This window comes from Helianthus annuus, chromosome 15, assembly GCF_002127325.2.
Source record: "Helianthus annuus cultivar XRQ/B chromosome 15, HanXRQr2.0-SUNRISE, whole genome shotgun sequence".
NCBI lineage: Eukaryota > Viridiplantae > Streptophyta > Magnoliopsida > Asterales > Asteraceae > Helianthus > Helianthus annuus.
Window position 1 is genome coordinate 44,104,020 of NC_035447.2, and position 14,942 is coordinate 44,118,961.

At 34.5% G+C, this 14,942-nt stretch overlaps 1 protein-coding gene across 9 annotated transcripts; it reads right to left on the reverse strand.

The window, feature by feature from the left end:
- Positions 1–1,292: 1,292 nt before the first annotated feature.
- Positions 1,293–12,808, reverse strand: LOC110911522. 9 transcript variants are annotated; one of them, XR_004881936.1, is made up of 4 exons: positions 12,606–12,801; positions 12,472–12,524; positions 11,661–11,745; positions 1,368–1,767 (listed from the first exon to the last, which is right to left on the reverse strand). XR_004881936.1 is itself a non-coding variant. In XM_035984537.1 (3 exons), exons 1-3 carry the CDS (start codon positions 12,756–12,758, stop codon positions 1,730–1,732), a joined length of 285 nt encoding a protein of 94 aa, XP_035840430.1. In that variant the 5' UTR covers positions 12,759–12,808; the 3' UTR covers positions 1,366–1,729. The 9 variants fall into 9 exon arrangements, 4 of the variants coding, with proteins under 4 accessions (XP_035840430.1, XP_035840431.1, XP_022011843.1 ...); XR_004881935.1 differs by having other exon boundaries at positions 1,368–1,776; XR_002577006.2 differs by lacking the exon at positions 11,661–11,745 and having other exon boundaries at positions 1,293–1,776; positions 12,606–12,800.
- Between the last annotated feature and the right edge of the window lie 2,134 nt (positions 12,809–14,942).

A 14,942-nucleotide genomic window follows, 5' to 3' on the forward strand; every position in this document is an offset into this window, starting at 1 on the left:
GCCCCTCTTTTGAAGGCGACGTTACCCTCAACCCAGTAGTTTGAGTCAGCAAGGATACAATCCTAAAGGGTCGGATTATTGGAAGATAATGAATTAAGTTATTAATGCAAATTATGGTAGGCCCCGCTTTTGGCGGTGACGTTACCCTCGGCTAAGTAGTCTGAGTCAGCAGGGATACAGTCCTAAATAGCCGGGTTATAGTATTAATAGTAGTTAACTTATGAGGGGGCCAAAGAGTTTGGATCCCCGCCATCCAATACCTATGGTCATTGAAGGAGATCCTACTAAATTTGACCCAGGTCCCAAGCAGGACCTCTAAACGCTGAACAAGGGCAAGACCCTTACCAAACCGTTCCCTTAACCCCCGACCAGGTAGCCAACATACCTCCATATAGACCGTGGAGATATGAATGGTGAAAATCTTTTATTTTATATAGACAGTAAAATAATGCCAAGACACCACGGACAAACGATAAGGAAAGATCACCTTCAACATAAGCAACTAGTTATTAAAGTCATTAATACAAAACCAAATAAAAAGTGCAAAAGATTAAAAATAAAAAGTATTATACTAAACACTTGTCTTCACCAAGTGATGTAAGAGACTTAGGCAAACATGGCCTTGATTGTCAAGAACTCTTACGATCAATCTTGGATCCCGAGACGACTCACACACTCTATGATGGACAATGGATGATGGTGGTGGATGATGGTGTTATGGTGGTGGTGGGTGGTGGATGAAGTGTGAGAGAGGTGGTGTGCCAAGGGATGAGATGGAATAAAACCAAGCACCCCTATTTATAGGCTGAACAGAAGGCTGGGCACGGCCCCGTGTCCGCTGGACACGCCCCCGTGCCCGTCTGACAGTCTCTCTCCTCATTAATTGTAATTCGCAATTACAATTAATGCGCCTGCTGTACTTTCACCACGCCCTCGTGCTCACTGGACACGGCCCCGTGGTGGGCAAATGGAAGCTTCTACAAGTTTGTCTTTTATGCTGCTTCTTGGGCACGGCCCCGTGCTGGCTGAGCACGGGGCGTGTTCAGGCTTCTGTTTTCTCTTCTTTGCTTTGGAGGATGCCGTTGAGGGTCCGGGCAGTCTACTTTTATTCCTTTTCTTGTATTTATGCTAGAATTAGTTGTCTTTTTGCTTTTTTTGTGAATTTGAGCTCATTTCATCCTGAAAATACAAAAGGAAGACAAAAACACTCTTTTTCCAACATTAGTACTTAAAAAGGGTTAGTTTTATGCCTTAATTGATGTGATTTATATGTTGCATTTTACACACATCAGTTGTCATGGTAACTTTTAAAACTTGATGAATGGATGAACATCATATGTTTTATTTTCATATAGCATTGTTATGATAATTGCTATGGTATTAAGAAGTCACACCAAATAAACCCACGCTTCCGCAAAATCTAGGGTGTGACAAGTTATGAGTGAGTTAGTGATTGGAATAAGGTGTACAAACATGTCTAGGTTCGAAGACTTAAGATGAAACTGAACTCGAAGCATAAAAGTTGAGATTGAATGGATTTAATGGTGTACAGAAAACTAGGTTCTCGAAACAGTTGGGATGTAACAGGCTATCCTCCGCGCGGCGGGGTGGGGGTGTCTTTATCCACTGCATGGTGCGGTGGCTCTCAGTTGACCAGATCAACTTGAGATGCTCGTGTGTCGCGTAGAGGTGTACTAGATCCACCGTGTGGTGTGGGAAGAAGCTAACACTAGAACTTTTGTATGTTGATAGGTTTGAGCCTTGGACCTGCATATACTTCGAAAGTGCATTGTTTAAACAAATTGAACTAATGTAATTAATATTGTATTGTATATAAAACATGTAAAGACAAAATCTTGATATGTATAATTCTATGTGTCACAAAACAAATAAATAACTTAAAGTTTTATTGCTTGATTAAAAGTTTGAGTTACATCGAATATGAAAACGGGTTGGGTTACAGATACGGATGCTTGGCGGATGTCACATGAAAGGTATGTCAAACAACACATTATTTGGACAACATAATATAGATGGGGAATATAAGGTTGAAGGTAGTTCATATAGTTCGGGTAAACATCGTTTTTATGTTTGAAACTATTTTGACCCGTTACTGGTTGTACCCAATGGGGATAAAAAATCAAGTCGAAGTGCTTGTGGAAAGGAGTATTGTACAAATGCAAGCTCAGGAACATCTAACTTGATACGACATATCCCTAAGTATTTTGATGTTGATGAGCCTGATCTACTAAAAAAACAAAAACATGCCCCTTTAGATCAAGCAATGTACAGGGAGAAATTAGTAATTTCAATTATCAAAGATAACTACCATTTAAGCTAGTTGAACCTGAGGAAAGAAGAAATTTGCACAAATTTCTACATGGTTATGTGAAATTCATAACAAGAGAGGTAACTTGAAGTATATGTGTAACACCTCGTAAAATCATGTCCAATAATGCATTGACACGTGTCCCTAATCCTAATGATGCCTAACGTTGGCTAGGAGGGACTATTTTTCCAAAAATGAAAACTGTGAATGTGGAGGGACTAAAAGTGTCAACATGCTGAAACTATGCCTCTGAGTGACCTTACACGGTGTCCGTATTCTCAAATGAGCCACTTGTTGGACGAGAGGAGTCGTTTGCGTAATTGTTTGAAAGTTTGTGTAACGAAGGGTTAAAAGTGTCAACATGTTAATTCTTACCTCTGAATGACCTTTTAACGAACCGAGAGCTTCATGATATTCGATCATACTCTCGGGAATGCCTATTATTGGCCATTTGGGGCTTTTATGCCATTAAATGATAGTACATGCAAGTTTGCAAGTTAAAGGGTTAAAAGCGTCAACATGTTAAATTATACCTCTGAGTGACCTTTTAACGAACCAGGAACTTTATGTTGTTCGGTCATACTCCCAGGTATGCCTAATATTGAATATAGAAAGCTTTTATAATAAATATGACAATACATGAGAGTTTGGAAGCTTATGGGCTAAAATTGTCAAAGCGCGAAAGATGTTTGCTGGTCAGCCGCCCCATACAGACCGCAAACAGCAGACCATACAGTCCGTAAGCTACATCTGCAGCTCGAAAACTAGCTTGAGCCCACTCTAAGCAACACTAAACCACTAAAACGAATCTATGGGCTTGTGAGTTGCTTTATACATGTTTAGGGACACTTTTTACCATCCCCAAGAGCCTCTAAACACCTGGAATCATCCTAATAATCCTCGAACACTATAAATAGGTGTTCTTGTTCATAGTTAAACTTGCACCATTCTTGATTATCCCTCTATCTCTCATATCTGGAGGTTCCTGAGCAATTGGGAGCTTCCCTTTGAGTTTTAATCACTTCCTTGGATCACATGTAAGTGTTCCTTTCGTTGCTTGTTCGTTTATTAGGCTTTGAAGGCTGAAAGTCAAGCGTTTTCGATAAATGCTTTAACTTTCGCTTTAGACCTTGATGGTCCAGCCATTGTTCGCAACAAACATAGCTACGTGATCGTAATTAGGTAGGTGTTAATCCCTCAAAAAGGCACATCCTAAGAATCACGTTTGCTTGGTCAATTGATGAGTCAACATATTAATGTTTTAAAAAGTCAACGAGGCAGATTTTGAAATAATCATAATCTAAGTTTAAAGGTGTTCTAAAATATGTTTTAACACATAAACAACTTGGTAATAATTATTTGAACATGTGTAAACATGTATGGCTCGTCAATTCTAGTTTTAGGATCGGTTCGCAACCGAAAGTTGTGAAGTTTGACTTCTGCTTTGAGTTTCAATTATGACCCGAATTAGACTACTTTGCTACTGATTTAAGGTTCCTTTATGATCGTAATATGATGTAGCATAACCTTCTGAGGTTATATTACATGATTGTAATAGTAATCTGAGTTTTATGCAAGTTTCCGTTATTATGTCATACTTCGACTATTTTGACCTTTTTATTAAAAATAAGGTTTTAAACACCAATGAACTTGCAAATGACTTAGGTACTGATATGTTAACATGTTTAACATATTTTGAGGTTAGTAATCTGATCATAAACCGAGTTTTCGTATAATAACGTAAATTATGTTTTAAAGTGACCAAAATGCCCTTTCGACGCATAGAACGATTTTAAACATAATTTCTTATACTAAACTCATTACCTACTGATGTAATATCATAAATAGGACATTTTGAGATATCAAATCAGTTTATAAACTGAGTTTACGTACAAGTTATTGTATTATGTCCTTAAATGACGATAATGCCCTTTTGGCACTTAAAATCCTTTTAATCATGGTTTTCATACAAAAATCTTTTTATCTACTGATATGTTATATTAAATAACATATATTAACCATATAAACCTGGTCATGACTTCTATTTGGACTCAACATCGCAAATATCGTCATTTAAGGACTTAAACGCCCTTTTGGCGCATAATATGGTTTTAAACCATATTTACCAAGACTTGTTACCTATTGAGTTTATAACTTATTTAAATATTTTTACAGTAGGTACATGTTATATACTCAGATTCCCAAATAAGCTTTTAAACTATGTGTAAAATGACCAAAATGCCCCTATGGTGCATAGTTTGGTCTTAAACTATAAAACACACATATGTTTGATATCCTACTGATATGGTCGTAACATCAGATTATACGCAAGTTCCTTTTATACATCGCTAAATGACCAAAATGCCCTTTTGAGGCATAGTTTGATTTAAAAACTTTAACGGGCATACAAGTTGATATCCTACTGATATTATAACTTGTTTAAAGTATTTTGGCATATGGAACTTGTTCATGACTCATCCGGTTACCCGCTATCGTTTATACGCGTACGGTTGGACTTACATAACTAGTTTACATAAGTTTATCGAAAATGGTTTAACCTTATCATTTTTACCTCAATTTTCAGAATGTTAATAGTTTACCCATATTATACAAGTCTTAGTTTTTTTTTTCTTAGTACTTGTTGGGTTTAAACTACATTCTATTCCGGTCATCGCTTTATCAAGAGTATCGTATCGTTTTCGATATTATAAGTTAACCGGTCTAAGTCTATGACTTGAATAAGACCCCTTAACATTCTAATTGGTTATTTATACCATCATTCCAGACTAGAGCCTTCCAGTAAATTGTTACCTATGCTTACTTAATTGAATACGGCTGAGTTATTATAAACCTTGCATTTTATCAAGTCGTAGCTCAGGTAAATACTTTTAACCTATTTTCGCTATATGGGTTTGGGACACGGTAAATTATTACCGCATGGTCGGGTATGGGATTCGAAGACCAATGTGTCCGGAAATTCAAATAACCCGTTTTAATTCATATTGTTTGACTTAAACATTGGGGGTTAATGCGATCGTGTCCTGTATATCCTTGACTCATTTAGTTGTAAGTGACCGCGACCTAAGCGGAGGGTGTAGGCATACACCTGACAGACGCAAAATGGTGTATTAAATAATTTTCTAACCCAATACGGGTTTTGCCCATTATGGGTATTCCCAATAAGGGAAATAATGTTATAACCCAATACGGGTTTTGCCCAACATGGGTATTCCCAATAAGGGACACGGTAAATTATTACCGCATGGTCGGGTATGGGATTCGAAGACCAATGTGTCCGGAAATTCAAATAACCCGTTTTAATTCATATTGTTTGACTTAAACATTGGGGGTTAATGCGATCGTGTCCTGGATATCCTTGACTCATTTAGTTGTAAGTGACCGCGACCTAAGCGGAGGGTGTAGGCATACACCTGACAGACGCAAAATGGTGTATTAAATAATTTTCTAACCCAATACGGGTTTTGCCCATTATGGGTATTCCCAATAAGGGAAATAATGTTATAACCCAATACGGGTTTTGCCCAACATGGGTATTCCCAATAAGGGAATAAGTGGTGTGTCGGTTAATCATGAACCGACATAGTTTCCGGGCCCCATATGTATTGTCAAGTGTTGTAAAACTGTCCCAAGTTATAAAATATTTTCGTGTGCCTTGTGCGCTTAAATCAATTTTGAAAATGCTTTCAAAATGTGTCAGTTGATTGTATTTACCAGTGAAAACTAACATATTTTCAAAAGACTAAGTTACAGGTACAAATACGTAAATAGGCTGGAAGCTGCTCGGTAATGCTAGAAGAGGAATTTGCAACTCCTTTGTATAATTGCATAAGCCTATTAGTCTGTTGAAATCCTTTTGTACATAATGATCCGCCTCTGGATTATTATTACAAGCTCGTCTGTAATTATTACTCTGATATTTTCGGACAACTGAGTTTGTAATAATATTTTATATTCCAAGACTTCCGCTTTGCTATTCTGTGTATGTTTGACCATAACTATGTCAATCTTCCGTCACGATACTCCCCACCAGGCCTACCGGGTTATGGTTGGAAATTCGGGGTGTGACAATATGCGTGTCTTCTGATTTATGGAGTTCTATCACGACAGATGAATATATAGCAGTGACAGCTCATTATGTTGATGAGAACTGGTATATAAGAAAAAAAGTGCTAGACTTTAGAGTGACAGCCCCTCCACATAGTGGTTCCATTATAGCAGAGCACTTGATAATTTGTTTAGCAAATTAGGGCATTGAGAAAAAAGTTTCTACTATCACACTAGACAATGCAATATATAATGATATTTTAGTAGATTGTTTAAAAGGTCATTTGCATTTGAATAATGTATTAGTGTGTGATGGAGATTTTATTCATGTGCATTGTTTAGCGTTGTTAAATCTTATCGTTCAAGCTTGATTGAAAGTAATTGAAGGAGCCATTGAAAAGGTTCAAGTGTCAATGAAGTATGTCCGAGCAAGTGCTGCTAGGAAGTATACATTTGCATAATTCATAGAAATACTTTCATTGCAGTGCGGGAAGCATGTTCGTCAAGATATTGTAACAGATGGAACTCTACATTTCTTATGCTTGATTTTGTATTAGCTTGTCGCCGGGATTTTGCTCAATTAGCCCTAGTGGATTCAAATTTAAAATCTTCTCCATCAGAATCAGAAGAAGAAGAAGAAAGGACAAGGGTGGAAACAATCACACGACTTTAAATTACCTTTTTGACATCACGACTTTGTTTACTCGAAGCTCATATCATACATGCAACTTATATCTAATGATTACTATAACCATGCAACTTCCAGAAAACATCATCGTGACTTTGTTTTTATGACACATTAATACGGTATTGAAGAATCATGCATTGTCAATGATTGAATATCACTCGACTTTTGATACCTTTTAATGACATCACGACTTTGTTTTCTAGAAGCTCATAACCAACCCAAACTGACCCATGCACTTCCCTAATCTATATGATAAGGAGTATGATATTCAATCACAAACAATGCATGATTCTACAATACCCGAGAGCTCAGATGTTGGTGACAAAACGCTTGATGAGTTACATAGGTTCGATACCTTTCAAAGCCAATACAAAAATTTTTATAATGAAAAGTCACAATTAACATTGTATTTGGATGAACCTAACCTTGATAGAAAAGTAGAAGATGATATTTACATTATGGGAAGGAGAATCAATGAAGGTATCAAAAACTGGTTGTAATGGCTCGCAATATATTGAGCATCCCGATTACTACTGTTGCTTTCGAATCATCTTTTAATATCGGGCGTCAGGTGTTAAGTAAGTATCAAACTTCGTTGTTATCATCAAATGTTGAGGCATTGCTATGCACCCATGATTGGTTATTTGTTTTAGAAGGAATTAAAATTCATTCTCTTTGCAACTTAATATTATGTTTATAGATTACTAAAAGTACAACTTCTATTTTTATGTATTCAGATGAAAATGAAAACAAAAATGAGATGGATGAAGATCTTGTTGAAGACATTGAAGCATTGTGACAATTGCTCTATCTATTAAGAAAGGACGTGGGGGGCCTGCCTTATAATAAAGGGGGTACTCTCTTCTCTGATGCTCGCTATATTATTGTGATTCCAACTTTCATTAATAGCAACTTTTAGGTAATTAATTTATATAGGTAATTTTGATGGGAGTGGATATATTCAATCATTTAGGTAATTTTGATGGTTTTTGGATCAATTTATTACTAAAAGTTATCAGAATTGATTTATAAAGGTAATTGTGTACTATAGAATTGGACTTTGTTATAAGTTATTCATAATGAAGTTAAGAAAGATTTTAAGGTCAATCAAGTCATAAAAAGTTAAGAGTATATAGTAGAAATTTGATGTTGGCCATCTATCATATATTATTTGCATATTTGAGAACTCAGATTTTTTAACATAACTTGATTTTGTTTATATGTATACACCAACATATATACATGCCTTACATTTTTTATATATTAATATCTATGTGTGTGTTTCTAAACACAGTCACACACATATATGTTTTTCTTGCAGCTAGCTAGCTTCTTTAGTGCTTTCTTTTTCCTTAAATGGTTGTTTAATTATCAGGTATATTAGTGAGGATGACTTGATAATTCCAGTGCTAAAAATGCTTAAAAATCTGGTCGCGCTATATTCTTAGTGACAAATAGGTACTTCTATATTCTTACTTTTTTCTGTATGACTATCCACTTTTGTTTGTTATATGTGAAAAGTTATATAACAAATTAGTAGCTTCATTATCGAAATAAATAATTCCATTTTCTTATGTGCTAAATTTGTAACCTAAGATTGGTTCGTTTAATTTATAGTCTTTGGGATTATACAAATGTGGTGATGAACTTTTTGTTTGAGGCGCACATGATCAATGGCAGCTCCTCTTTGAGCTTTTATTGGCTCCAAGATTTTGTTGAAGTGCTATATTGTAACCTAAGATTGGTTAACTTCTTTCTTTTCGGTCAAGTAAATTATTATCATTACCTATTGTTTTCTTTTTGTAATAGCCATATTTGGTTATTTCTCATAGCTTTTCTCTCACGAAAAAGTTATGAGAAATAAGCAAATATTGCCATTATAGATAGAAACAGTAGGTGATTGATAATAATTCAATTGACTGAAAAGGAAGAAGTTAAACAAACTTAGGTTACAAATATAACACTTCAACAAAATCTTGGAGCTAATCAAAACTCGGAGAGGAGCAACCATCGATTGTGTGCGCCTCAAAGAAAAAGTTCATCACGACATTTGTATAATCCCAAAGAGTACACTTTAAATTAACCAATTATAGGTTACAAATATAACACATAAGAAAATGAAATTATTAATATATACAATGAAGGTACTAATATTATATAATTTTTCATAAATAACAAACAAAAGTGTATAGTCATAGAGGAAAAAAGTTAAGAATATAAAAGTACCTATTTGTCACTAAGAATACAGCGTGACCAAAATTTTTAAGCATTTTCAGCATTGGAATTACCGAGTCATCTTCACTGATATACCTGATAATTAAACAACATGTTTAAGAAAAAAGAAAACACAAAAGAAGCTAGCTAGTTATAAGAAAAGCATATATGTGTGTGTGACTATGTTTAAAAACACACGAATAAATATAAATATATACAAAATATAAGGCATGTATATGTGTTGGTGTATACATAGAAATGAAAAAGTGACGTTCAAAAATCTAACTAAGTGCTCAAATATGCAAATAAATATAATAGATGGCCAACATCAAGCTTCTTCCACATTTTCTTAACATCTTATAACTTGATTAATCTTATAATCTTTCTTAACATCAGTATCAATAACTTATATCGAAGTCTAATTCTAAAGTACACTATATAAATCAATTCCGATAACTTTTAATAACAAATTCATCCAAAAACCATCAAAAGAACATAAATGATTGAATATACGTATACCCATCATTATTGCCTATATAAATCAACTACCTAAAAATTGCTAATATTGATAGTTGGAATCAATGCTTCAATGTCTTCAACAAGATCTTCTTCCATCTAGTTTTATTTTCATCTAAATACATAAGCATCGATGGCTGTCCAGCTCCTGGCTGGGGTTTTTTGGATGTGTAGACTGTTTTTTATTAATGGAAGTTTCATTTGCTATTCAAAAAAATACATAAGCAATGAAAGTTGTATTATAAATAATCTATAAACATAACATGAAGTTGCAAAGAGAATGAACTTTAATACCTTCTAAATCAAATAACCAATCACGGATGCATAGCAATGCCTTGACATTTTATGATAACAATGAAGTTCGATACTTACTTAACACCTGATCGCTGATACTAAAAGATGATTTGGAAGTGACAATAGTAATTGGGATGCTCAATATATCGCCATCCATTACAACCAGTTTTGGATACCTTCCTTGATTTTCCTTCCAATACTATAAAACAGTGAGTTCTACTTTTCTATCAATGTTAGGTTCCTCCAAATACAATGTTAACTGTGACTGGTCATTATCAAAAATTTTGTATTGGCTTTGAAATGTATCGAACCCATCTAACTCGTCAAGCGTATTGTACATTTGAGCTCTCAGGTATTAAAGAATCGTGCATTATGTACGATTGAATATCATACTCCTTATCATATAGTTTATACATACCATCCCAAATACTCTTCAACTTCATTTCATGCTCTTTAGTTGTCAGGTTAAGTTGGAGGTAGGATATGAGTTTCTAGAAAAAATAATCGTGATGTGATAAAAAAGTTTCAAAAGTTGTGTGATTATTTCCTCCCTTCTTCTTCTGGTGGAGAAGTTTTAAATTTGAATTGGCTAGGGCTAACCAAGCAAAAGCCCAGCGATAAGCTAATGCGCAATCAAGCATAAGATATGTAGAGTTCTATTTCATTACAATATCTTGATGAACATGCTTCCCACACTGTAATGAAAGTATTTGTATGCATTCAGCAAACTTATACTTCCTAGCACCACGTGCTCTCACATACTTCACCAACTCTCGAACCTTTTCAATGGCTCCTTCAATTACTTTCAATCCAGCTTGAATGATAAGATTTAACATGTGCGATGAACAATGCACATGAGTAAATTCTCCATCACACACTAATGCGTTATTCAAACGCAAGTGATCTTTTAGAAGATCTACTAAATATCATTATATTTTGCATTGTCTAGTGTGATAGTAAAAACTTTTCTTCTTGATGCACCAATATGCTAAAAAATTAATAAAGTTCTCTACTATAATGGAACCAATGTGGAGGGGTGTCACTCTAAAAGTTTATCACTTTTTCTTAGATACTAATTCTCGTCAACATAATGAGTTGTCAATGTTGTAAATCCATCTGTCGTGATAGAACTCCATAAATCAGAAGTCAGGCATATCCTACTAGTTACCTTTTGTAACTTGTCTTTAAGAATCATCTTCTCTCGCTCATATATCTTTAAAACATCTACCTTTGCAGTGTTTCTTGTATTGAAATTCACATCAATAAAGTTTTTGTTTCCTCATGTTCAACATAGCTAAAAGGGTAGTTATGTTTGAAAATAAAATTGCTAATTTCTCCCTATCCATGGAGATCCAAAGGGGCACGTTTCTGTTTTTTAGCGGATCGGGCTCATCAACGTCAAAACACTTAGAGATAAGTCGTATGATGTTAGACATTCCCAAGCTTGCATTTTTACAATTCACATTTCCGCAAGCACTACAACTTGCTTTTTATCCCAATTGAGTGAAACCAGTAATGGGTCAAAATAGTTCAAAACATAAGAATGAGGTTTACCTGAACTATATAAACCGCCTTTATCCTCATATTCCCCATCTATATTATGTTGTCCAAATTCTATATTGTTTGACATTCCTTTCAACTACATTTGCCATGTCAAAATAAGAAACTAATAATAAAAATCTCAAAACATATACAATTAGCAAGCTATTCATAAAAAAATAAAAAAAAACACAAACAATTAGCAAACTATCTATACATAATAAAAATCTCAAAGCATATACAATTAGCAAGCTATTCAGAAAAAAAAATCAAAAAAAAAACACAAACAATCAGCGAACTATCTATACAGTAAATTCCGATGTTTTGTTTTAATCTAGTTATGAGATATTCTAGCTTGAATTGTAAGACTTTAATTTAAAATGGTTTATAAAAAACAAACAGCATATTGATAAACAAACATACCTAACCAAACAATATTATAATAAAAATCTAATGTATAAACAATACAATATAAAACTACAAAATCACAACAATGATTTTCTCTAATTAAACAATATTTTAACAAAATCAAATATACGAACAATACAATATAAAACTAAAAAATCATAACAATATTTTGCCCTAATCAAACAATATGTAAATGAAATTGAATATACGAACAATACGACATAAAATTACAGAACTATAACAATATTTTACCCTAATTAAAGAAATAGGTTAACAAAATCAATGTACGAACAACACAACATAAAACGAAAAAAATCATAATGATATTTTGTCCTAATTAAACAATATTTTAATGAAGTTAAAAAATCATATCAATAATTTACCCTAATTGAAAATACGTTAACAAAATCAAACATACCAGCGAGAGGTAAACAGAGGGGTTTTCATGGAGCAAATCTCGTAGATCTTGATCTATGTCACGAGTGAGAAAATTACAAAATCATATCAATAATTTACCCTAATTGAAAAATACATTAACAAAATCAAACCTACCAGCGAGAGGTAAACAGAGGGGTTTTCATGGAGCAAATCTTGTAGATCTTGATCTATGTGACGAGTGAGAAAATCTTGTAGATCTTGATCTCTGTACGCAAAGACGTTAGGTTGAACTCTTGTGAAGAGGAAGAATGCGAAGATGATGTTCATTTTCACCCGTGGTTTGTTTTGTTTCAACCGTAGATGGCCCTTTCTAATACTCTCAACTCAATTTAACCCGTTGACTAGAATCTTTATTTTTCAAGTAACCAGTTTGACCCCCTTAACTAAAGTTTTTTTACCTAAATTCACCCATTGTAATTTAGAATATGCCCAAACTGACCCATATATTGGATTTCTTTTGAATCAAAGTGATATGTTTCCTTTTCATAAAAAATGTATTTTCTTTAAACCGACCGACCTGAAACCCGTCCCGACCTGAACAAAAAAAAACTTTTTTTAATTGACCCATTTTAACTCGAACTCGTTTTCACCCGTCACCTAACTACCCATTTTGCTAGATGTACATATGGGCAAATATGTAATTTCAACTAAACTTTAAAACGTTTTACAACTTTCGAAGCATATGGAACAAGTGCTCCATGTAGATACAACCACAAATGAGATTATTTAATTTACTGCATTAAGTATTATGGGGGGAGGTTTATTTGAAAAAAAAAATTAAATTGAGAAGAAAAAGAACAAATGGTACAATTGTAAAACATTAAATAGTTTTTATCTTATCTTATTTATTATTATCTTTGACTAATTAATTAGTCATAAATACTACCATCCTCCATACTAAAATTTTTTCCTACACACATCAAAATTTATCATACACGTTTTGAAATTTATCTTACACATATTGAAATTTATCATACACAGCTCGTAATTCATTCTACACACCTCGTAATTTATCCTACACTATAAAGTAGTTTTTTTTTCTTTAAAAAATATATTTTTTTGAAAATAAGTTACAAATTTAATGTAGTTAGCTATTAAAAAGGAAGAATACCAATTAATGATCTATCTAAGTTTACGAATATACCCTTACACTAATATTAAATAGAGTTTAATGCCAAGTTGGTCCCTGTGGTTTGCAAATATTGCAGACTTGGTCCTAGTTGTTTAATAATTACACGCTTGGTCCCAGTGTTTGTCATTTTTGCACTCCTCTGATCCTTATCACTAACCCATATTAAGTTTCTCAGTTATGTGTGTACAAAAAGACTAAATTACCCCTAAACAATTAAAAAATTCAAAAATATATAAAGATACCCTCATCTTCTTCCTCATCCCCCCTCTCTCTCTCTCTCTCAAACCCATCACCACCATCTCCACCTCCACCTAAACCCACCACCAATCACTGCCACTCATACCTGCCGGTGAGACCCGAAAGCCACCGACCACCTCATTCACAATTGTCATCGTCTCCGTCATCTCACCCAACACCCCGTCTCCTTTTCCTTTTATAATCAAAACCCCAGCACCTGAACCCCTCTCCCCCAACATTGTATAAGTAGATTATTGTGATGCCATTGGACACACTCTCTCTCTTCTCTCTGGCCAGAACCAACCTCTCTCTCCTGGGCGCTCCTTCCTTACTGGTTACGTTCATCTCCCATTTCATTTTGATGTTAGTTTTTTATTACAACCACAAAGCTCAAAGTTGTTAGTGTGTTATAAATCTTTTAAAACTGAACAAAGAAAGTGAAATTCCTCAGACATTTGGGTTTGCTGGACAATAAGCCAATTTTAGGCAGAATCCTAAATGTTTAAAATCAACAATCAAAAATCAATACTACAATAAAAAATCACCCGACTTCGGCCATAAGTGTATTATCTTTCGCTATATGTTTAGTCATTTATAGGAATAATTTATCAAATGTCCTGAACCTGTAAGGAAGGAACGTTGCCGGTTGGGTGCTTGATTGGAGTGCTGTCGCCAGGAGGAACGATGGTCGCTGGGAGGAACGCTGCCACCGGAAGTATTGTCGTGGTGGTGTGTGAAGGGGTTGTTATGGTGGTGGGTTAGGGACGGCGGTGGAAGTGGATGAAGGTTGGTTGTGATGGTGGTGGGTAGAGATAGTGAGAAAGACCGAAGAAACAGAGAGAGTTTTGAGTTAATATATGTTTTAATATTTTGCTTTAATTGTTCAGGGACAATTTAGTCATTTCACAAAGGCTTAACTTGAAAATTTAACAAAGGTTAGTGTTAAGGACCAACCGAGTTTAAAAATTACAACCACTGGGACCAAGTGTGTAATTAGTGAACCATTGGGACCAAGTATGCAATTTTCGCAAACCACAGGGACCAACCAAGCATTTAACTCTATTAAATACAAAAATTAAGTG

Coding starts and splice junctions, on each gene's coding strand:
- LOC110911522 (XM_022156149.2), bottom strand. CDS start 12,758: ATGAACATCATCTTCGCATTCTTCCTCTTCACAAGAGTTCAACCTAAC. Junction 11,746..12,605: donor CCTCTGTTTACCTCTCGCTG/GTAGGTTTGATT, acceptor TGGCAAATGTAG/TTGAAAGGAATGTCAAACAA.